The sequence below is a fragment of the Cibotium barometz genome, chromosome 1, assembly GCF_041138505.1.
Source record: "Cibotium barometz isolate CiBa-2024 chromosome 1, ASM4113850v1, whole genome shotgun sequence".
Classification (NCBI taxonomy): domain Eukaryota; kingdom Viridiplantae; phylum Streptophyta; class Polypodiopsida; order Cyatheales; family Cibotiaceae; genus Cibotium; species Cibotium barometz.
In genome coordinates this window covers 24,709,779-24,734,089 of record NC_141046.1, presented here as the reverse complement: position 1 = coordinate 24,734,089, position 24,311 = coordinate 24,709,779, and the positions used below count along the sequence as shown (strand labels likewise).

At 47.6% G+C, this 24,311-nt stretch overlaps 1 protein-coding gene and 1 pseudogene across 4 annotated transcripts in view; one reads left to right on the top strand and one right to left on the bottom strand.

Moving 5' to 3' along the window:
• Nucleotides 1-21,613, top strand: part of SFR6 (sensitive to freezing 6) — a 118,751-nt gene extending 97,138 nt beyond the window's left edge. For all 4 annotated transcript variants that reach the window (XM_086799361.1, XM_086799353.1, XM_086799379.1 and 1 more), the window contains exons 13-17: nucleotides 15,683-15,988; nucleotides 16,088-16,173; nucleotides 16,282-16,458; nucleotides 16,572-16,952; nucleotides 21,272-21,613. In XM_086799361.1, the coding sequence (XP_086655487.1) occupies nucleotides 15,683-15,988; nucleotides 16,088-16,173; nucleotides 16,282-16,458; nucleotides 16,572-16,952; nucleotides 21,272-21,412 (1,091 nt within the window). In that variant the 3' untranslated portion in view covers nucleotides 21,413-21,613. The remainder of the gene's footprint in view (nucleotides 1-15,682; nucleotides 15,989-16,087; nucleotides 16,174-16,281; nucleotides 16,459-16,571; nucleotides 16,953-21,271) is intronic.
• LOC147641772 (uncharacterized) lies at nucleotides 964-2,168 on the bottom strand (annotated as a pseudogene).
• Nucleotides 21,614-24,311: the final 2,698 nt, after the last annotated feature.

Below are 24,311 nucleotides of genomic sequence, written 5' to 3'. Positions count from 1 at the left end.
TAGGCGCAAAATCAGAGACCAGCTTGCTGCATACAGGTCCTTTCGTGGTGCTTTTGGTTGTGCGGATGCACAGGAGGATAGGTTGAAGGTTGGGGCTACTTTGTGGTGGGAAGACTATGGTTCAGATGGGCCTGAGCCGCAACACTTGGCTATCCGCGTTTTCAGCCAAGCTGTAAGCTCCTCTTGTTTGGAGCAGCTTTGGAGTTCTTACAGCCATATTGCATCAAAGAAGAGGAATGGCCTTGGTGTAGAAAAGGCCCATGATCTTGTCTTTGTAAGCGCAAACTTGCGAATGCTTTGCAAGGGTGCAACTGCAAAGGCAGATCCCTTTACTCAGTGGAAGATGGAGCAGGAGGAGGGAAATGAGCAGGTGGAGACACAACAGAGCCCAGAGGATGATGCCACTACCTTTCAGACTGGTCATGTAGACAGCCATGATCATGACGCCAGTACTTCTCACGCTCCAGCCTCCAATTGAGCATTGCAGGCTCTATGATTTATCATTTAGCTATGTTTCATTGTTTTTACTTTTGAGTCTTGACTCAGCACTTTATGTGCATTGTAGACACTAGTCTTTTGTTATTTGATAGTGATCATCATTCCATGCTTATATATTGGTTTGAACTTTGTCCGTATACTTAAGTCTTATTAGCGCCTGTTCGGTGTTTGCGCCACGTATTGCACATTTAAAGTGATGCCTTGAATGTTCAAAGTGTAAAAACATAAATGTTATTTTATTTAGTGTGCTTTGTAGTCAATAAATTGCATATTCCATATGTCGTCCCCATCCTTGTCCCCCCGTCGACGTTCCTTGTCTTTTGCCGTTCCCCGTCCCCATTCTCGTTCTCGTCCCCGTTTCCCGTCCCATGTTACTACGGTATAAGTGAGTAGGAACTCCAGTTTCTCTCACATGCACCTGAAGAGCAATCCTAATCCACAATAAAAATAAACAATGTTCAGGATTCTAGTATCTACACAATTTAGTAACTTGGTGCCAAGTGGTTAGTGGTTACCTGTGCTAGAATCCTCAAAGCCACTCTTTATAGGTGAGGTTGTTGGTAAGCAAATGACTCCCACCAAAAGAGAGGCTTCACCATAGAATCCCTCCTCCAACATACCGCATTGGCGGATGCGGGGCTCCTCTGATCATTATAGTTGATGAGCTCCTTTAAGAACCGAAATTGCCCATTCTCATTATCGGGTAATGCTTTCAGTAAGAGAGTATTCCTAGCTGAAAGCAACTCTTAATCAGTGAAAAGTGGGAGTGTTTTGTAGGCAAGATGCAACAAAGCAGCAAGGCCAATGGATAGGCCTCTTCATCCACTTCCATCTCTTCTCCACGAGTACCAAGATAGCATCGCGTCGAGGAGTAGCCTCAAGGGGATCACTGTGAATTTTAAAATAAAGGGGAGAATATCTTATATGAGAAAAATGAAAGAACAAGTATTTAGATTCAACATTCTATTTTAGTTTATTACTTATTCTTGAAAATTTGAATCTTATTTACCTTGTTAGCATATACTCTGGATCAAGCTCATCGAGGATTGTTGTGCGGGTAATCTCGGCAATGGCCTCTCTGATAAAGTGAGTGAGGAGCCCCATAGTAGCCCCCTCCATGTCTGTCATGCGTAAAACCCTATACAAGGGAGTAACGGCAATGACTAGGGTGCGGACGTGGCGCCATAACTCCTCTCTCAAGCATAGCCGTTGAATGGCTCTTGCCTCATCGACATCGAAGGTATCTCACCTTGTATCCATTCCTGCCACTCCGATGAAACCACTGTTACTTGGAGCTTAGACATGATGTCATAAAGGCGCTCTAGAAGAAGCCACATGTAGGCGAAGCACGTTGAGGATGGCTTCTTCATCTCCAAGTCACTGTGATGGCGGAAGATAGCAAGGGCCTTGACTTTTTGACTGAAAAAAGTGACAATTTGAGTGGCTTGTGTCACCGCACTCTAACTTGCCTGTCCTCCATAAGCAAGTCAAGGCAATGAGAGGCACAAGGAGTCCATACTATGGACTTAAACTCCTCCTCAAGCAAGCGGCCCATCTTGCGGCAATTGGACGCATTGTCCGTAACCACTTGAACTACATTTTCGGGGCCAACCTACAAGAATGATGGACCATGGATCATGGATGCAATCATGCATGATGCATGAAAAAGGAAAAGAAATAAGACTTGAAAAGTTGAAAGTTGAGTAAAAGGTAAAGGCTAAACTTTGAAGCTTCAAACTCAAAAATTAAAATTGTATCTTACCTTGATTATGGCTTGTCGAATGTGGCGATAGATGACCTCGCCCAAGGTTTTCTTCCCCGCCTTTCCGGCATCCATGGCCCGCAAGAAGTACGTGCCAAGAGGGCAAGATACTAGAATGTTGAGGATGCCCCTCTTCTTTCTATCGGTCGATCTGTCAGAGAGGATGGAACACTGTTAACCCATTTAGGTTAACACCTAGGCCAACATTTGAGCTTCATTATTATTTGGATACATGTGCACACATTGCACCCCCATTGTATTTGATTTGGTGTACACATACCTATGGTTTATACCTTAGGGAATGGGGATGGTGGCCTTAGCCACACCTCATTGGTTGTAATTTGTGTGATCACCCTATGCTTGCCATGTGGCATAGAGGATAGCCATTTTTGCTATATAATGAAGGGCAAGCCAGGGGGGTCTCTCATTCCCTCTAGCCCAAGTTGGAATCCACTCTTGTGTACTCTTTGAGTGTCTTGGGTGTGTACATAGGGTCTTCTTCTTTCATTTTATTGCTTTCTAGAAGTCATGCAAGTGTGAGTTTCTTATGTGAGTGAGAGACATGTGAGCGTGCTTGTTCTTGTGATGGCTTGGTTGAGGATCCTTCTTGCTTGGAAAGCCATCTAGAGTGGATGTGTGTGTACGGCTTGGAGTGGCATGCCTTGCTTCTTTTCTAGGGATTCCTTGTTTGTGGTGAGGGTACCTAACCATGAGTGAGTTGTAGTCCCGACCCTAATCATCATTTGGTGTGTGGGATATGTTGAGTTGGGTGAGAGTTGAGTAGTTTTTACATTTTGTTCCTTATTCCCTTATCAAATCCTTTTCCATTTTCTTTGTTGTTAGATTAGGTTCCTTACCCTTCCTCTTCCTTGTCTTCATCCCCGAGAGCCGGAGTGAGACCGGTGACTTGGGAAGGTTGCCTTCTATGTGGCTTCCAATGCCACACGAACACCCGGAGGTGCAGATTTACCCTTAACATGGTTCCGTTGCCAGGACAAGTTTGCAAGGAGGCAACAACAAAGACGGAACTCATCCACATCATGACTTGGCATGTGCAAAGAGACTACACTTGTGGGCCAAGGCTCAACAAAGCTGGTTGGTGTGCATAAGTGGTAACCATTTTTCAGCTTTATGCAAACTATAAAACTGAGTTTTTGATATGATTTGCAAAGTAGATTCAGTTTTAGTACAACAAGCACATTCAGAGATTGATTAAGAGAAGTTATAACAATGCAATGCTTCACATAATGCTTATGATGCACTTTAAGATGAATGCGATCAATGATTAATGGAGGAATGAAACCTGTGGTGTATGGGTGAACTCATGGAAAGCTAAAGCCTTCCACAGCTCAAAGGCAAAAGACATGCACTGTTCACACACAGCTCAAATTTCTGTGGGCAGTAGGGAGGCAAGAAAACAAAGCTCCTAAGCTTTGGTGGGCAACATGTAACACAAGAGAAGAGCTTTTAAGCTCTAGTTCGTTTTCAAATCAGTCAAAGAGAGTTTTTTAGCTCTATGAAAATAAAATAAAAAAGAGCTTTTAGGCTCTGTGATAAGAGAAACAAGAAAAGCCAAATTCATGGCTGTGGCGTTGGGTTGTGTGGAGGTGTCGGAGGAGAAGTGCTTGCGTGCATGTGCTCTTGCACCGCCTGTGCTGAAAATGAGGCTCCCTATACTGCCGCCTCCATCTCCGGCCTCCCATTGCAGAACTCCCCGCCACCCCCACTGCCGCCTCCATCACCTCACCACCCCGCCTCTTCCACTTCCCCCGCCGCCCTCGCGCCACCTCCCTCTCCCCCCGTTACCCCCTCTCGCAGCGCCTCACCACCCCCCCTCACAGAGTCGCCCTTACCACCCCTCCAAACCCACCAACCCGCGGCCCCGTCTTCCGCCACCCTCTCAACGCACCCTCACCTCGCCTCGTCACCCCTTCCGCCTCGTCCTACCCACCTCTCCGGCCGTCGCCCTTGCCACCCCGTCTCCCGCCACCCCCTCGACCACCCTTAGCCCATCCACATCCCCACCCCCCCTTACATTGTTTGTATATGGGCTCCACCGATCCATGATGATTCACAGTTGTATCCAGACACATGCACACTTTTTCTTTTGTTTCTTTTCTTCCGATGACCGGAAGAACAGAGTTGTATTATTTTTTGTCTCATAGGCCGACTTTGGCCTCTCGTAGACGTTAATATATCTTTCTTTCTTTCTTTCTTTCTCTCTCTCTCTTCCCCCCATGGCGTGACGCTGAGCAAGCCCCCCCTCCCTGCTCGCACTGCACGCTGGTGGTCTCTCTCTCTCTCTCTCTCTCTCTCTCTCATGTTATCCATTAGGAGCTCCTAGTACCTTACTTTTCCTCATAGTTGTTTGTTTCAGTTTTAGTTAGTTGTTTAGTTGTTTAGTTGTTTTTAGCTTTTCTTACACAGACATTGTATCAGATCCACCAATTGTTGTAACCTTTTTGGTCTCATAGGTCATTTTGGCCTTCTGAAGACGTTAATATATCATTTCATTTTCTCGCGCACCCCTGCCCCGCCTGTGCCCAGCCCGCCCCACCATTTCTCTCTCTTTCTCATGCAACCCTGTCCCGCCATCTCCTTTCTCTGCCCGCCTCCGCCCAGCACCTGTGCCCGCCATTCTCTGTGTTCCATGTGTTCTGGCTCCCCCTGCACCCGCATACCCACCCACCCTTCACTCAGGCCAGCCCACTTGGGCCCGTCTCTCTCTTTCCTCGCTCTCTCTTACCAATGTGAGTATTTTTCTGTGCTCTCCAGATACAAGAACTAGGGATGAGAAGAAGAGGAAATACAGCACTGTATGGGTGAATACACAGAAAATCAGCGACCCCCATGCTAAAACATGCATGACAGCCATGAAAGAGATATGCAAACTGCAAGGTACAGATATAGAAAGCCTGCAAAAGAAGCTTGGAGAAGGTCAGGACAAACTCTTACAGGGGCTGCACACCTCTATGCAAGAGAAGATGGACAGGTGGAAGGAAGAGATGCAGGTCCACATGGTGAGCCAACTCAACAAGATGCGAGAGTAAATGGTTCAAATGCTAGAGTATAAAACCAGCCATCAAGCCTCCCTAATCTCGGATTTAGAGGCTCAAGTAGTCATACTTAAAGATGAAAACAACCACTTGAGGGCACGCATCCAATATGAAGAAGGCAAAATTCAGACATCCCTCAATGAGGAGCTGAATACACAAGAGGCAAGCCACTCTTGGAGGCTCCATTGGAGTAAATGTGGCCTCTTTGTCTTGGGCCCGAGCAAAGCAACAAGACGCAAATGTGGAGATTGCATGCACGATCATTGAGTGCAATCTCGCATTTCGTGTCCTCAAAACTCCTCAATGGCAAAGGATGGTGAGGGCCATTGCCGAAGTAGGACCATGCCATGGCCCTTGGCATGGTATCACCTACAACGACATGCGCACGAAGGCACTTGATGAAGAAAAGGAGAGAATCAACAAGACCCTCGAACCCGTCCGCGCGGGATTGGTGAAGTATGGGTGTAGGGTAAGGAACCTAATCTAACAACAAAGAAAATGGAAAAGGATTTGATAAGGGAATAAGGAACAAAATGTAAAAACTACTCAACTCTCACCCAACTCAACATATCCCACACACCAAATGATGATTAGGGTCGGGACTACAACTCACTCATGGTTAGGTACCCTCACCACAAACAAGGAATCCCTAGAAAAGAAGCAAGGCATGCCACTCCAAGCCGTACACACACATCCACTCTAGATGGCTTTCCAAGCAAGAAGGATCCTCAACCAAGCCATCACAAGAACAAGCATGCTCACATGTCTCTCACTCACATAAAGAAACTCACACTTGCATGACTTCTAGAAAGCAATAAAATGAAAGAAGAAGACCCTATGTACACACCCAAGACACTCAAAGAGTACACAAGAGTGGATTCCAACTTGGGCTAGAGGGAATGAGAGACCCCCCTAGCTTGCCCTTCATTATATAGCAAAAATGGCTATCCTCTATGCCACATGGCAAGCATAGGGTGATCACACAAATTACAACCAATGAGGTGTGGCTAAGACCACCATCCCCATTCCCTAAGGTATAAACCATAGGTATGTGTACACCAAATCAAATACAATGGGGGTGCAATGTGTGCACATGTATCCAAATAATAATGAAGCTCAAATGTTGGCCTAGGTGTTAACCTAAATGGGTTAACATTGCCCCACCTCTAAAGCACATCCCGTCCTCGAGATGTAAAAAAGTGATGTGAGTACAAGGAGGGTAGATACAAAGTGATACATCAATGTGGTAAAATATGGCCAATGAAGATCTGCAAGATCAGTCGATGAAACCCAAGATCCTTGTCGAAGGGTGAGGTAAGGGATGCTCCCCCACCTCTAGGGTAAATACCACCAACGTCCCAAATGAAGATGGAAAATGGCTCCCAAAGTATAGGTGCATACATAGCATGAAGCCAAAACGTCGATGATGAAGATGAAGTCGATAAAGCACATGTGGAAGAGATGAGTGTTCCATTCACTTGGATTCATATACTTGCTTGTTGGAATCCTTTTTTCTATATCTTTTATTTTTTATATTTTCTTTTTGTGTGTAAGTAGTAAGTGTTTATGTGCTTTGTGAGAATCTAAGTGTTGTGAAAGTGTGGGTGTGTGCATGTGTGCAAATGGAAAGTTAGTATGGTTAGGGTGTGCAAAATAAAAATAAAAAGAAAAAGTAGATGGGTTGGCTAGGGAAGAAAGGTGATGTTAGAAGTGGATAAGGGTTAGTGGGTGGGAGTTAATAAGTTTGGTAGGAGGGTTAGGGGGATAGGATAGGTGGGAAAGGGGGAAGAATTCAAAAAATTGGGGGACGTTTGGAAGGGATCCAATAGGGGAGAAGGTAGGTTAGGGAAAAAAAACAAAACAAAAAACAAAAAAATTAAGGGGGGCCCGCTTGGAAGGGATCCGAGGGGGTAGGTGAGTTAGATTTTGATTTTATTTTTTATTTTTTAAAAAACTTTATTTTTAATGGCCTTCGCCTGTTTCTTCGTGGCTCTCTCTCGTTGCAGGGCGTCGCGTTGTGGTGGGGAGCCCGTTATCCTCCCCACCCATCACTTGCTTTCTCTGTGGTGTGCTGCACGTGGTGGGGAGTTGCTCGGCCTTTGCTTTCTGTGGTGCCGCAGATGGCGCCACTTACTTCCTCTCCTCCCCCTTCTTCACGTTACTTCTTTCCTCTTTATTCTGTGTAGGCCCCCGTTGCTGGCTGCCGTGGGAGCTCATGAGCCGGCAAGGGGGGCCTACACAGAATAAAGAGGAAAGAAGTAACGTGAAGAAGGGGGAGGAGAGGAAGTAAGTGGCGCCATCTGCGGCACCACAGAAAGCAAAGGCCGAGCAACTCCCCACCACGTGCAGCACACCACAGAGAAAGCAAGTGATGGGTGGGGAGGATAACGGGCTCCCCACCACAACGCGACGCCCTGCAACGAGAGAGAGCCACGAAGAAACAGGCGAAGGCCATTAAAAATAAAGTTTTTTAAAAAATAAAAAATAAAATCAAAATCTAACTCACCTACCCCCTCGGATCCCTTCCAAGCGGGCCCCCCTTAATTTTTTTGTTTTTTGTTTTGTTTTTTTTCCCTAACCTACCTTCTCCCCTATTGGATCCCTTCCAAACGTCCCCCAATTTTTTGAATTCTTCCCCCTTTCCCACCTATCCTATCCCCCTAACCCTCCTACCAAACTTATTAAGTCCCACCCACTAACCCTTATCCACTTCTAACATCACCTTTCTTCCCTAGCCAACCCATCTACTTTTTCTTTTTATTTTTATTTTGCACACCCTAACCATACTAACTTTCCATTTGCACACATGCACACACCCACACTTTCACAACACTTAGATTCTCACAAAGCACATAAACACTTACTACTTACACACAAAAAGAAAATATAAAAAATAAAAGATATAGAAAAAAGGATTCCAACAAGCAAGTATATGAATCCAAGTGAATGGAACACTCATCTCTTCCACATGTGCTTTATCGACTTCATCTTCATCATCGACGTTTTGGCTTCATGCTATGTATGCACCTATACTTTGGGAGCCATTTTCCATCTTCATTTGGGACGTTGGTGGTATTTACCCTAGAGGTGGGGGAGCATCCCTTACCTCACCCTTCGACAAGGATCTTGGGTTTCATCGACTGATCTTGCAGATCTTCATTGGCCATATTTTACCACATTGATGTATCACTTTGTATCTACCCCCCTTGTACTCACATCACCTTTTTACATCTCGAGGACGGGATGTGCTTTAGAGGTGGGGCAATGTTAACCCATTTAGGTTAACACCTAGGCCAACATTTGAGCTTCATTATTATTTGGGTACATGTGCACACATTGGACCCCCATTGTATTTGATTTGGTGTACACATACCTATGGTTTATACCTTAGGGAATGGGGATGGTGGTCTTAGCCACACCTCATTGGTTGTAATTTGTGTGATCACCCTATGCTTGCCATGTGGCATAGAGGATAGCCATTTTTGCTATATAATGAAGGGCAAGCTAGGGGGGTCTCTCATTCCCTCTAGCCCAAGTTGGAATCCACTCTTGTGTACTCTTTGAGTGTCTTGGGTGTGTACATAGGGTCTTCTTCTTTCATTTTATTGCTTTCTAGAAGTCATGCAAGTGTGAGTTTCTTTATGTGAGTGAGAGACATGTGAGCATGCTTGTTCTTGTGATGGCTTGGTTGAGGATCCTTCTTGCTTGGAAAGCCATCTAGAGTGGATGTGTGTGTACGGCTTGGAGTGGCATGCCTTGCTTCTTTTCTAGGGATTCCTTGTTTGTGGTGAGGGTACCTAACCATGAGTGAGTTGTAGTCCCGACCCTAATCATCATTTGGTGTGTGGGATATGTTGAGTTGGGTGAGAGTTGAGTAGTTTTTACATTTTGTTCCTTATTCCCTTATCAAATCCTTTTCCATTTTCTTTGTTGTTAGATTAGGTTCCTTACCCTACACCCATACTTCACCAATCCCGCGCGGACGGGTTCGAGGGTCTTGTTGATTCTCTCCTTTTCTTCATCAAGTGCCTTCGTGCGCATGTCGTTGTAGGTGATACCATGCCAAGGGCCATGGCATGGTCCTACTTCGGCAATGGCCCTCACCATCCTTTGCCATTGAGGAGTTTTGAGGACATGAAATGCGAGATTGCACTCAATGATCCTGCATGCAATCTCCACATTTGCGTCTTGTTGCTTTGCTCGGGCCCAAGACAAAGAGGCCACATTTACTCCAATGGAGCCTGCAAGAGTGGCTTGCCTCTTGTGTATTCAGCTCCTCATTGAGGGATGTCTGAATTTTGCCTTCTTCATATTGGATGCGTGCCCTCAAGTGGTTGTTTTCATCTTTAAGTATGACTACTTGAGCCTCTAAATCCGAGATTAGGGAGGCTTGATGGCTGGTTTTATACTCTAGCATTTGAACCATTTACTCTCGCATCTTGTTGAGTTGGCTCACCATGTGGACCTGCATCTCTTCCTTCCACCTGTCCATCTTCTCTTGCATAGAGGTGTGCAGCCCCTGTAAGAGTTTGTCCTGACCTTCTCCAAGCTTCTTTTGCAGGCTTTCTATATCTGTACCTTGCAGTTTGCATATCTCTTTCATGGCTGTCATGCATGTTTTAGCATGGGGGTCGCTGATTTTCTGTGTATTCACCCATACAGTGCTGTATTTCCTCTTCTTCTCATCCCTAGTTCTTGTATCTGGAGAGCACAGAAAAATACTCACATTGGTAAGAGAGAGCGAGGAAAGAGAGAGACGGGCCCAAGTGGGGCTGGCCTGAGTGAAGGGTGGGTGGGTATGTGGGTGCAGGGGGAGCCAGAACACATGGAACACAGAGAATGGCGGGCACAGGTGCTGGGCGGAGGCGGGCAGAGAAAGGAGATGGCGGGACAGGGTTGCATGAGAAAGAGAGAGAAATGGTGGGGCGGGCTGGGCACAGGCGGGGCAGGGGTGCGCGAGAAAATGAAATGATATATTAACGTCTTCAGAAGGCCAAAATGACCTATGAGACCAAAAAGGTTACAACAATTGGTGGATCTGATACAATGTCTGTGTAAGAAAATCTAAAAACAACTAAACAACTAAACAACTAACTAAAACTGAAACAAACAACTATGAGGAAAAGTAAGGTACTAGGAGCTCCTAATGGATAACATGAGAGAGAGAGAGAGAGAGAGAGAGAGAGAGAGAGAGAGAGAGAGACCACCAGCGTGCAGTGCGAGCAGGGAGGGGGGGCTTGCTCAGCGTCACGCCATGGGGGGAAGAGAGAGAGAGAAAGAAAGAAAGAAAGAAAGATATATTAACGTCTACGAGAGGCCAAAGTCGGCCTATGAGACAAAAAATAATACAACTCTGTTCTTCCGGTCATCGGAAGAAAAGAAACAAAAGAAAAAGTGTGCATGTGTCTGGATACAACTGTGAATCATCATGGATCGGTGGAGCCCATATACAAACAATGTAAGGGGGGGTGGGGATGTGGATAGAGTGCTAAGGCAAGATGCATCTCTATATGCTGAAGGGGTGGTACAAGCATGCTATGCAGATCTATGTCTAACTCCATCCAGTGCCATAAGAGGGATATAAGATATCATACATCGCCGATGCTGAGGCTGTGAATGGCATGAACATGTACCCTGAGTCTGAATGAAAGCGAGCTAGCCTCTCCTGTGTCTCCATCTGGTGTCTCATTCGGATAGCTGCTATCTCTCGGTGACGGAGTCGGGGTGCTCTATGTCCAGTCTGTCTAGGTCTCCTCCTGGCTCTCAATTCCTCTGCTCTCTGTGCGGTCACCCCACGTGGTACATCAGCTGGCACTGGCATAGCTCTCTGGAAGAAATCTGTGAGCTGGGACTGTCTCCCACCCCTAGTGGGAGCGGGTGTCTGGAGGAGTCTCTCTCGAGAACTATGAAACTCTAGTAGTAGTCTGCCAAGCTGTCGCTGGTCCGAGGCCTCCATCAACTGATGTAGTGAAGAGTGCTCCTCAAACAATCCTGCATATCTATCTCTGACCCCCTGGTGGGCTCTACATCTACATACAAAGTGATCCTCAGTCTCCACCTCCTCGCGGCACAATCTGCATATCCGCTCAGCTCTAGGAACCCGTGCCGCTCTCCCAGCCTCTATCTCTAGCTGATGTGATGAGACTCGTAGCTGTCCAATAGCAACGCGAGAGCTGTGTGGCATGTATACATCCATGTACCGCGGTCAATGTATAAACCCATCCCCTGAGATGCTCATAAAGTGGTCGCTGTAGTACAGCATCTTCGGTGGTAGTGGACTCTCTGGTGCTGTCCATGTCTCCTGTATGTAGTGCTGCCATATGTCCTGTCTCATCACTCTGTTCCTCTCATTGAGAGAGAGGTAACCCCGTGGAGCAGACTGATCATACTGAAAAGGTGGCAACCGCTCAATGTCTATACCATGATGTGAGAACCACTGTAGCATCTGTGCATACCAAGATCCAGTGTGTCCAGCCTCGGCCAGCTGTCTGGATGCCTCAAAAGCTCGGCGGGATAATCTCTCCATGGGCATCTCCCTCATCCTGTATATAAAGGAGATCGTCTGGAACAATGCCTCCACTGCCATAGGTGGTGCAGCAAACTCAGCTCGAACAATGTCGTGCGGGACGGATGGTTTGCTGCGTATCATCCTCGAGAGCATCAAGATCTGTGGTCTCTCCAGGTGTACCCATGTGGAGGCTGCAAGCCTTGGTGCCCAAACCGCTGCTGCATACATCAAGGCTGGTGTCACTAATGTATCAAAGAGCCACCCCTTCGTGCGGGGTTCCTGAAAATGTGCCTGATAACACTGACGCTCAAGGCCAGCAAGAGCTGCATACCCCCGGGTCACTCTGTCTCGGACTGCCTGAGCCATGGAGAAGCGTCCAGCTGAGCTAGTAAATGTGATGCCAAGGTAAACATAAGAGCTCACCACCTCGACCCGCCCTCCTGCTAATGTGAGAGTAGTGTGGCTCCTGACTGCGGGTGAAGTGTGGAAGATCATAACCTTGGTTTTCCCAAGGTTCAATGTGAGCCCCTGTTGTGCGCAGAAGTCATCAAGAGCCACAAGGTGTCTTTGAAGCCGAACCTGCGTGTCAGATACCAAGATGATGTCATCAGCATAAAGCATAACATGGACAGTAATACCTGATAGCTCAACCCCAGAGCCTCCTCCCTGTGTGATGTAGTCGACCACCTCATCAATATAGAGCCCAAAGAGCGTGGGGGAGAGCGGGCACCCCTGCTTCACACCAATGGTGCTAGCAACTGTGTCGGACAAGCCTCCTGGGCATCGGACTCTCCCAAAGACCTGCTCATATAGCCTGTATATGCCCCACATCATGTCTGAAGGTATGCGTAGTGTCTGTAGTCGCCGAAAGAGGCGCTCTCTGGGCACAGTATCAAATGCCTTGCGGAAATCCACAAAGCAACAATAGAGCCGTTGCCTCCGTGCCTTGGCCTGATCAATCAGGCACCTCAATGTAAAAATGTGGTCGATGGTCGAGAAGGCTCGACGGAAGCCTGCCTGGCCTGCTGCTCTCAATCCTCCAACCTCTGCATGAGTGCTCAGCTCTACCTCCAAAACTGCCCCGTATAGTTTGGCCAATATATGGCCAATCATGATGGTCCTGTAGTTCCCGGGGTCTAGTACATCTCCCGCTTTATGGATCGGCACAATAGTGTGCATCGTCCACTCAGCCGGAAACCCCTCTGACAGAGCTCTGTTGAAGAGATGAGCAAGAAATGGTGCCAATGTATCAATAGCATAGATGAGATGCTCTCCCTGTAATCCTGTATGATCTGTCGCCCGTCCATGTTGGAGTCGGCCTATGGCCCTCCTAACCATAGGTGGGGTGAAGAAGGTGGAGACTGTGGGGCATGGCTCTGTGGGCTGTGGTATAGGGGGCTGTGCAGGCACATCATAAAGTCTCTCTGCATATGTCTGCCAGGTCTGAGGATCGGCAATAGGTGTGGGAGGACGGGGCTCTCTGAGTCTCCTCCAAGCAGCAGCAGCATCTCTGCTCATGAGCATGTGATATGTGTCCCAGTACTGAGCCTCCTCATAAGCTTGCCGCTTACGGCGGGTGAGAGTATGCATCCTCCTGCCTGCCTGCCTGCCTCCGGGTGGTCTCCCCGCGAGCCCTCTGCACTCGGAGACTGCGGTAAAGGTTTCTGCACTCATCATCGTACCATCGGTTCTGGGGCATGCTCGCAAATGTAGGTGGCCGTCCTGTCTGTATGTGGTATGGGAAACTCCTCGCGGCTGCGGAGTGAAGTACATGTGCGAGCTGGGAGGTAAGCATGGCCATGGGTGCCGACGGATCTAAGGCAAATAGCTGATCATGAACATGATAGTCGTACACCTCGGCTAGGTCCTGAGTGAAGTGAAAAATAGTGCGTGGTGGCTGTATGATGGGTGGGTGGGTCTCCAATAAGCTCCTAAAAGTGAGGGATAGGTATGTATGATCCGCCCCAATGGGGCATGGTGGTACGGTGAAGTGAGACACCATATCTACTGCCTCCTGGGATCCCATCACATAATCCACTGTACTACTGCCGCCTCCCACTGGAAAGCAAGTCAACCCACTTGAATCTGGCCACTGAGTCATCCCATTATAAATAACGAGATGGTGTCGGCCCCCAAGCTCCAGCAGATGTTGCCCATATCCAGTGCTGTCAGCTCCTCCATCAGCGGAGATCCGAGTGGTCCCTGTATCCTCTGTAGCTAGCGGCTCTAGTCTCAGGGGATCCTCAAAGTCATAGATCTCGCACTGTCTGCTCTGAGTCCGTGCATTGAAGTCCCCCATCAAGAAGACTTCTCCCAATGTTGAATAGTGTAAGATCTCCTCAGATAAGACAGAGTATGGAGACTCACTAGCCTCTCCTCCACCCGGTTCCTCGATGGTGGCAAACCGCGACCCCTTCGGAGAAAAGTAGCAAAGGGCGATATAAATCCATCTGGTCGCTGAGAGGCGTAAGCTAATCCACATGTATCTCGCCTCCGAGTCTCGTGCTACGACTCGAACATGCTCATGTAACCCATGCCTGAAAAGCACTGCAATACCTCCTGAACCTCGGGAGGTGGCCTGTCTCATCCCCTGTCGGTGAGTTGACTCCCACTGATAACCCTCAACCCGTGGTAAGCCCCTCTCCGGGCTCTCATGTGTCTCTGTCAGCAAGATGATATCCCGGCCCTCCATCACCTCCTCAAGTCTCCCTGGATGTGTCCATAGGACTCCATTACAGTTCCAGATTGCTATGTGTATCTCTTTGTCTTCATGTTGTTTCCTCCGTGTCTCATAGGCCAGATGGCGCTATTCGACCCTCTTCCCATCAATGTAGATGTGACCATCCCTATAATGTGCCTTCTTCCCTTCTTTGCGTGCCGCCTTGATCTTCGGCATGCATAATCTTCTATGCTCCAGTTGCATCCATGTGAGGTCATCATCGAAGTAGATGGGGTCCCCTGGCAAGCTCCTCAAGATAGCCCGTCTTCTCATAAAGCTCATCCTACTCTCCTCGTCTGGGAACTGTAGCACTAAGGCCTTGCCTTTGGTGGAGTCCTTTGGGGTTGTCCTCCATACTCTAGTGAATGGGAGCGGCTCATCCTCCTTTAGTCCTAGCTTGGTACATAGGTTCCGCCCGTCAATCTCGGGCGTGGAGGTAGTGCTCTCTGGTATCCCTGTGACTCGGATGTTGAGAGAGAGAAAGAAAGAAAGATTTTATTAACGTCTTCCAAAAGACCGAACTCGGCCTATGAGACAAATGAGAGAGAGAGAGAGAGAGAGAAAGATATATTAAGTGTCTACCAAAGACCCAATGGGTCTATGAGAGCAAAGTGATACAATAATGTCCATGGCATATCTCATGATGGAATGGAAAATAAAATAGAAAGAAAACATAAACATAGCTATCTCAACGGGGTGATTCAAAACTGTCCATGGAAACGAGAGAGAGAGAGAGAGAGAGAGAGAGAGAAAGATATATTAAGTGTCTACTAAAGACCCAATGGGCCTATATTAGATCAAAGTGATACAATAATGTCCATGGCATATCTCATCATGGAATGGAAAATAAAACAGAAAGAAAACATAAACATAGCTATCTCACTGTGAGAGAGAGAGAGAGAGAGAGAGAGAGAGAGAGAGAAAGAAAGCTGTATTAACGTCTACTAGAGGCCGAACTCGACCCATGAGACAAATCAATGTACAACTGTCAATGTCTTCTGGATGTCCAGAAAAAAAAAGGACAAAATGAACATGAAATAAACTATGAAAGTACTGAGCTAGTGGGGGGGTGTGAGAGAGAGAGAGAGAGAGAGAGAGAGAGAGAGAGAGAGAGAGATGATATTGGTGTTGACTCTCAGGTTCTCAAGCTGCGCCGGGTAGTAGTAATGGCACATCATCTGTACAGGCATGGGTCCAGGGAGCAATAGCAAAAGTTAATAACAGCACAGAAGGTGCAGTTTCGTTGACATCTTCTGCTGCAACAGGAACTGTGCCGCCATTGCAGCTGAGTGTTAGCCAGGCGGCGTTTCCAGGGATGCCAGCAGTGAGGCTGGTCGGTGACTGCAATTTTCTTCATAGGCTTTGTCAGCTTCTGTTATTTTGTCTCATCTTTCGGAGACGTCAGCTATCACGCTATATACCAACAGCACCACGGAACCCTGATGGTAATTCTCACCAGTCTCTCTTGGTAATTGTTTGTCTTATTCAATTGGTTTGAGTATAAGATGCCTGAAGTGCACAAGCTCTGGGGCCCTTGATTTTAGGTATGGACGGCTCAGATGAGCATAGTGGTGGGCGATCTGCTCGTGTTGGGAATGGGAATGCTGGTCAAGGGTATACGTCAGAGGAGGTAATTTCTTTAATGTTAATGACAAGGACAAGCATGGAAGGGCATATGACATTGTGTTGTTTACTTCATAACTTGTTGCAATAAATTCTTTGGCACATGCTTGTACAGGTCAAGTTTCTATTTCTTGTGTCAGTCAATTTGTGCAAGAAGACGTCTTCACTTCCTCGCCCTCTGCCCAAAAGCCAGGTCGGGTTAGCTACCCCATCTGTACGCTTGCATTATCCCAATGGCCAGTATTCTGTTGCTCCCGAAGTTGTAGAGGCCTCCCTTGGCCAACACATACAGGTTGGTTTAGCTCTTTGTGCTTGTAGCTGTGTATGCATGCGTGTCGACGGGGGTGGGCATGTGTGAAGGCACGATGACTGACACTAAATGATAGCCTTTTCTGATACTGCCAGAATTTGCCTCGTCCTCGAGGTGCAGATTCTGCGGGTTTGCTCATGAGGGAGCTGGAACTGCACCCACCTGCAGAAGACTGGAGCAAACGTAACCTTTTTGGAGGGCCTTGGGCTGGTGCATTGGAGCTTTATTCACCTTCAGATGAAAAGAACAACCCCAGCATGGCTTTTGGCCCTCAATCACCTGTGGCAGATTACCTTGCAGAAGAGCTACCTATGATGAGGGATTTGTGGCCTCGGAAACGCCGTTTTGCAGAAAGGGATACAGCCTTTGGATTTAAGACGGCAGTTGAAATGGGAAGCTTTCTTGGTTTTATGGGATCCAGAAGGGACACAATCACAACAGCGTGGAAAAATTCTGCACATGGTGTTTGGCATAAGGTATTTCTCTCCCTCTTTCTGTCACTTGCTTTTGTTGAGGTCATTTTTTTTTGTGAGCAAGTCATTCTACCTGCATTGTAAGAGCTTAATTTTAGTGGGAGACTGAAGGTCTTTTCCCTGTGCTAAGGCAATGGATGACCTCAGTGATGTCTGTCTACTGCACTTCTACACATGTGCTTTTGTTTTTTTGATGCTACTAAATAGCAATGCCTTCATGAGAGAGCCTTCAGGTGAATGAGCCTTGATTGTGTACAGTGGCCCTCGTAGCTGCTTGGCATGTGAGTAAACCTTTACACTGACCAAATCCACTGAAGAAGGATTTGTGTGCTAGGTTGCAGCCGCATGTGCTTTACTGTCATGCAGAAGAAACACACATCGCTGGTTATGGAACGGTATCATTATTCTCCTCTCTTAGCCAGTTCAAACCATGGGGCTGCCCTTCCAGCCCAAGGGGCAGTGCTGGGCAGCAATTACCATGCGAGATGCATGGATTTGCATGGATGTGCCCCACCCAACAATACGGGTAGGGGCCTGATCTATAGTGAATATGCGTACGATCCTGAACCAAACCTGTTGAGCAATCCCAAAGACAATGATGCTGAGACTCTTGGGGATGGCCCACCTCGGACATAATGCTGGTTTACCCCCACTCGCCAACCAAGTGCCGAGTGCCAAGCTCCTACGTGCTAGCGGCCACATGAAGAGGGTGATCTTCCACGGCCAAAAACTATCCCATAACCGCTTCCAGAAATCTGAGAGAGAGTGCCGCGGGAGGCCGTGGGATTGCCAGTGTCCTGCTGTTCTGCTGGTGCAGCTTGATCCTCTGTATCCCAATCTCGTAAACAAAACTTGCTTGCGAAGAAAGAGAGAGAAACCCCTTGGCTGTTACTCCCTCGGTGCCTCCTTCAATTCACCTTCTTCCGAGAGAGAGAGAGAGAGAGAGAGAGAGAGAGAGAGAGAGAGACTCTTGCCTGACGCCTGCCTGGCTGCCCATTGCTTGTTGCCCATAGATGTAGTTGCTTGGTTGCTTTTTACTTGCTAGTAACCCATGCTCAACCACCTAATCACCGGCCTGGTTGCCCATGTGCAACAACACCCTGGTGTAGGTCATGTGCATCAGCACTTATCAACGCCCAACAAAAGCAAATCATACATGCAAGCAACAACGCCCAGCGGCCAACAACAGCATCAGTACGTCAGCAGCAGCATCAGCCAATAGCAGCGGCGGCGATTCCCATGGGTTTCCTTTTCACATTCAGCTGATGCCTGTCCACACTGTGCGTCCCATTCCCGTGCCCACCTGCTTGTTGTCCAGAGGGAAAAACACAGGCTTGTAACAGGAGCCACCGTCTCCTCGAACATACCAGCTCCTTTGACGGGAAGGCATTGGAAAAAGCTGTAGTCGATTGGCTGCCCTAGCACTTTTGGGTGGAGGGGGGCGGGAGCATCTGGGGACTCGGGAGGGAGAGCCCGCACCGGAGAGGCAGTGATGCATCTCTACTGGCTCCTAAAACGGTGGATCAAATGGTGGACTGATTTGGCCGGCTGCCTCCGCTTTGGGTCTAGCGCGGTCGGAGGGTGGTGGGAGTGTTTTGGAGAGGCGGAACGTGGGAGAGGGGGTTCCGGGACAGCTGGAGCAGAGGGAGCTATAGGGGGGAGAATTGGAGCGGAAGGCGTGCGGGCGCCGGGGGGGGTGTGTGTGTGTGTGTGCGGGTTGGGCTAAGAAAAATGCTTGTAATGGTTCTTTGACACAACCATAACCTCTTGCATCCTGCCAACTTGGCGCGCCTGTCTTGGCACCGCTTTGCTTTGGAAGTCGGCTGGCGGTTCCGCCTTAGGCCAGTGGTTTGCCACTCTCAACCGAGGTTGGGTCCTGGCTTGGGGAGGATTGGAGCTGGGGCCGGAGGTGGCCTCCTGGACTGCCAACGAGGACAAGCTCTAGCGAAGTGTTCCATCTGTTGTCAAATGAAACATTGGCCTGGGAGGCCAGAGTACTCAACTCTCTGCAAAATAGGGTTTCCCCATAGACTAGGGAGCGAAATGGTGCGAGGCACTGAATCTGAAGAGGCAATGCAGATACGAAGGGATGGAATCCCAACAGTCCGTGCAAGAATCGAGGCGGTGGTGGGGGGGCGATTCCATCACTCTCTTCATAGCACCACCTATCACCGGGAGGAGAGGAAGGTATTCCTTCCTAAGACCTGGAGCAGCCTGAGCAGAGGGAGCTATAGGGGGGAGAAATGGAGTGGAAGGCGCCAGCGCGGGGGGGGGGGGGGGGGGGGGATCGTTGGGGGGTGCTAAAATAAATGCTCGTAATGGTTCCTTGACACAACCATAACCTCCTGGATCTTGCCAACCTGGCGCGCCTATCTTGGCGCCGCTTTTCTCTGGAAATCGGCCAGCGGTTCCACCTCAGGCCGGTGGTCTGCCACTCTCGTGCGCTGGATTAACCAAGGTTGGGTCCTGACCTGGGGAGGATTGGAGTTGGGGGCCCGGGGGGGCAGTGGGGGGGCAGTGCGATGGGGCTGAGCTGCATGACTCTGTCCGAAGCTGCCGGCAAATCGAACTCAACCTGATAGTAGCCAGGCAAGGGACGGCAGCCTCGGTTGGGGAAGACCAAGTAGCCGCCATGGAGTCATCCTGGGGGTTCAAGACCCACTGGCAGGGCTGAGGCGGAGAAGGAACAAGGCGAGGGGGGGCAAGCGCAAGGGAGGGCAGCAAAGCAGGTGTGGGAGGTGGAAGCGAAGGCGAAGAGGGAAGGGGGGCAGGTGGAGAGGGGCGCAGGTGGCCAGGAGGAGAGGCGAGGGGGCGCTGGCGGGAGGCAATGGAGGGGGGGGGGTTGTGGGCTGGGCACAGGCGAGAGAGGGTGAGGTGGGTAGGTTCAGTCGCGCAGGGGGGGGAAGCTCCAGCTCATTCAGTCCACGACTCAATGGGGATGTTGAATCACTTTCACAAGGTTCATGGACACGAGGCTCCAAGGAACGATTCATCTGCACATGACAGATAAGCCATTGCTTCCTGATCTATGGTTGCCTTCAAGCCTGGACAGGCTGCAAGGCTCTTAACAAGTTGATGGTACCAGCCTATATCCAGGGCTGCCCAATTTGGGCAGCCTTGTGACAATTTGTGAGTGCATGCTGCGCATCCTGCTGGTTTAAGCTTCTGCTGTTCAAGGCCCCATGCTCTGATTGGCCAGTGCCGCTTGTTGTGTGTGTTACGTGATGGTCCTTGTTTGGTAGTGCTTGCTACTCTATCTGTTGCTTTTAGCGGTGATGCTTTCAGTCCTAGCTTCTGCGTGTTACTTCCCCATCCTTGGTAACGCTAGTGTTCCGTGCTAGGAAAGATGAGGCCAACATTGGCGTCTCTACCTGATAAGAACGATACAGAGTGGGGTAGTCAATGGTGGCCTTCAATTGAGGTTGCTCACCAAGCATGTCATTTTTGCTTCAGTAAAATTGCAGGCACTGCCTGGTCCGGGGAAGGAGAAAAAGGGGTTTTGGGGGGGGGGAGTAGTAGGTAGTGAACATACAGAGCTATCGAGTGCATGAACGAAGGGACTGACCTTATTAGATTCAGTCAGTTCAGATCATCTGGTTGAGCAAAGGGGTCATCTCAGCACAATAACCTTGCTGAATCGCAATCTCTAGCTGACCTTCAAGCGAGCTCAAACCCTCTCGATAGAATTTTCACTTTCTGCACTGGCTGTTCCTAGCATCTCAAGTGGTGGCCAACTGATGGTCTGACAGGGCCTGGTCAGCCTAGGAACGATTGATCTCCTGACCAGCATAAGTGCAGCTCATTTAGTGTCCTATTCACCCAGTTTCCTGTTCAAACTTGCACATGTCAACATGCTGTCACCAGCCCAGATTTTGTTGCAACCTGCACCCTCATTTCTGCATCTACTCTGCTATGCTCTGCCCTGCCTGTAAGCTATGCTATGAAGGGCATGCTTCTTCATCTCCCTTTCCTATGAACTTCACACCCTGTATATGGCGAGCTTCCTGTACTACCTCCTCGTCAGGTTTTTCTCCTGGCAATCACGACAAACCCCTCTTCAACAAATGTGAGGAAACGTTCCCAAGAGAAAGAAGAGAAGGGGGAGGGGGTGTGTGTGGGTATGTTAAGGAAGTTCACATGCCTACACAGATTACACATGCTGCCAGTTCCATAAAACACACATACACAGGAAAGTTTTGGCTAGCCTATGAATGTTTGCACTCTTAATACCCCCTTTTTCTTGTAGCATTCTGATGAGGTTGCTTTTATCTTCAGAAGCTGGCAGTCTGACATGGCCTGCCCTTCATACTTGTTATGTGCAGTGTATCCGTTGTGGAAGGCAAACCGGTGCTCTTGCAACGCCAAGCACAAACCTATCTAATAGTTCCGTGGATGCATGGTGGACAGGGAGATGGGCATATGCTTGCCCCATTTGTGGAGGGTCTTGGATTCGAATAGTCTAATGGACACTTCGAATGTAAAATTGTTCGAGTGATTATTCGGTATGTAACTTGAGCTGACTTTTACGGCAATTTTTGGCATGGGGAATATAAGAATCAGCTATATACAATCTGGTGAAAAGAACACAAAAAAAAGTACCCTTGTATACATGGCAAGTACACCTTTAGCAATCAGCTTTGATAATTGATATTTCTTAAGATGCATTTCGAGTGATAAGGTTGTGTGTGCATGCATGTACTTTCCTTCATTGTGCCAAGTCGACCTGCTGTACATTATACTGTAGTAGCGTCATTTTCTACAAGGCGTAGCCTGTGCATAAACCTGTCATGACCATTCACGAGGTTTTTCAGTTCAGAAAATGACGCAATATTCTAGGATGGGGGAGGGTTGGGGTGGGGTCAAGGTTACATATGTTGCTTGTGATTTTTAGAAGTACGGCCTTGCTTGTCTGTAGTCAAGAATCACAGTGCTCTTGAACCTTATAAGATTTTTCCCTTGGTTACTAGCTTCATGTTTTTTTACTACATAGCATTTCATAGCCTTTGTCATCGACCTTGCTATTTTGCCTTCGGTTTTGTACTTAATTTTGGTGGGCAAAATAGCGAGGGCGATGACAAGCCCATGCAAAATTTTACAAACACTTGCACAAAGCTGTGCTCACACGAATCTTCTTTGCAAATGTTTTTCATTGTAATCAATCTGTCCATAATATATCACTTGCTCGTTCCTTCTTGGTATTCCTGTCAACGTTGCACGTGGTTATATAAGTATTGCAGAACTTGTTTACAAGGAGCACCATGATACATGCTTTCACTATGTTGAGAAGTAGGTCGGTTTTGTGCATTTTTTTTGTACCTTTTCTTCATTGTATTCGTTCTGTCCATAATATATCACTTACTTTTTTCTTCTGGTATTCCTGTCAACTTTGCATGTTTGAAATGAGTAATGCAGAAATAGCTTGTTTACAAGGAGCACCATTATTCATGCTCACACTGTGTTTAGAGCTACATATATAACAAAACAAGTTAAGTGCCTTACGGAAAGATCAAGGAAGGTGATTGTTTGTGTGTGTGTTTGTGTGTGTCTCTCTCTCTCTCTTAATATATATTGTTGGATACTACTAAGGTTTAAAGTGCAAAGCTCAAAGGTGCAAGTATTGGATATTTTGGATTTAGTTTGTGTCAACATCCCTTATTAAAGTCTAGGTCAGAAGATATGGCTTGATGAAGCATGTACATGGGAGGTTCTCTAATTGCTACAGGTAGCATTTGAGTAATGCAACGCATTTCTCTTTTGCTTGTTAGTACCTCTCTCTCTCTCTCTCTCTCTCTCTCTCTCTCTCTTGCCACATACACCCCATGGCTATCACTATAGTCATAGCTAGATCCTTCATCCCTCTCTTTGCACACGCTTCATCCTAGCACCATATGCTCCATCCTAGCTACCATGAATGATAACATGGTTTTAGATCCACCTTAGCCATATCTCCATGCTATGTTGTGTTTTTTTCCCATATGAAGCTATGTTGAGTTTTTTTTGAAGATATGTGTTGCCTCGTGTACCTCTAAATGAGAGGCCGACCATTTCTCATCGTTTTTGGACAAGATAGGGGAGCCTTTAGAGCAAAAATTGAACCACCAACGGGTGGTGAAGTCATAGTTTTAGTATGAGTCCCAAAAGCAAGGCTAAAGGGGGATTCTCTTGGCAACTTTGGAATAGAAGGTAACACATCATCAAGGCAACCGATAGAGCAAAAATGTAGGCAAGCTTCATTGCAACAAAATGTCAGTGAAAAATGCAAGTTGCCCAAAACCACCAGCCCATTGAATTGAATTGGAGGGTTTTGTTTTGTTATGCTGATGTAGGTTGCCGACCTCTAAATCCTTCGCACTTAGCCATGGTAAATGAGCCTTGGAGCCATACTTCTATGTCTCTGACCCATGCTCATGAGCCTTTGAGTCAGTAGTAGCAGGGAACATGGCTTGTATCTTTGCTAGTATTGGAGTATAGAGACTATTCAAGGTTTGCCAGGCATTAGCTCTATCACTCTGAAGGGGGCGTATTAGGTTTTTTGGAGTTAGTTGGTGTGAACACCCTCAATGGGTGTAAACAGTCCTTATTAAAGGCTATGTTTGAAGATAAGGCTTGTACTTGGGATGTTCTCTAATTACTAGAGTATCATTTGAGTTATGCAACATATTTCTCTTGTGCTTGCTCTCACGTCTCTTTCTCTCTCTCTCCACCAGTGTGGACTATATTTTTTCTCTCAGAGCTCTCATTGAGGAGGGAGAAGGTTCACATTCCTCGTTTTCCCATAGGCTTGCCTGATCTAACACTTTCGAGCTTTGTAGCTCACAGATGGTGTCATATGGACATCATTCATGGCATTGTATGAGCTCGTTAGAGGTAGTAAGCACCATACGTGGCATGTTTAAGGTGAGTAGCACCATTAACATGAAGTATAGATGCTCCATGTCGCCCACTCTATTTGGCTTATTCATCAGTGTGAGTTGGCATCCTTTGTGGGTACACTAGGAGGGTATGGCTAAGTTATCTGAGACTGTTGTCCCCATCTTGCTTCATATAGATGATGTTGTTCTAATTTGAGACACAACAACATGCATCCAAATTTTCCACCTTTGATAGTCGGGACACAATGTCATCTCCTTTGTGTACCTAGGAAGGACCTCGGTTCAACATGCAACCAGAAGATCGGACAGTTGTCCCCATCTTGCTTCATATAGGTGATGATGTTCTTATTGAGGCACAGCAATATGCATCTAAATTTTTCACCTTTGATAGTCGGGACACAATGTCATCTCCTTTGTGTACCTAGGAAGGACCTCGATTAAACATGGAACCGGAAGACAGGGCCAGACTCTCTAGAGGGATGCATCATTG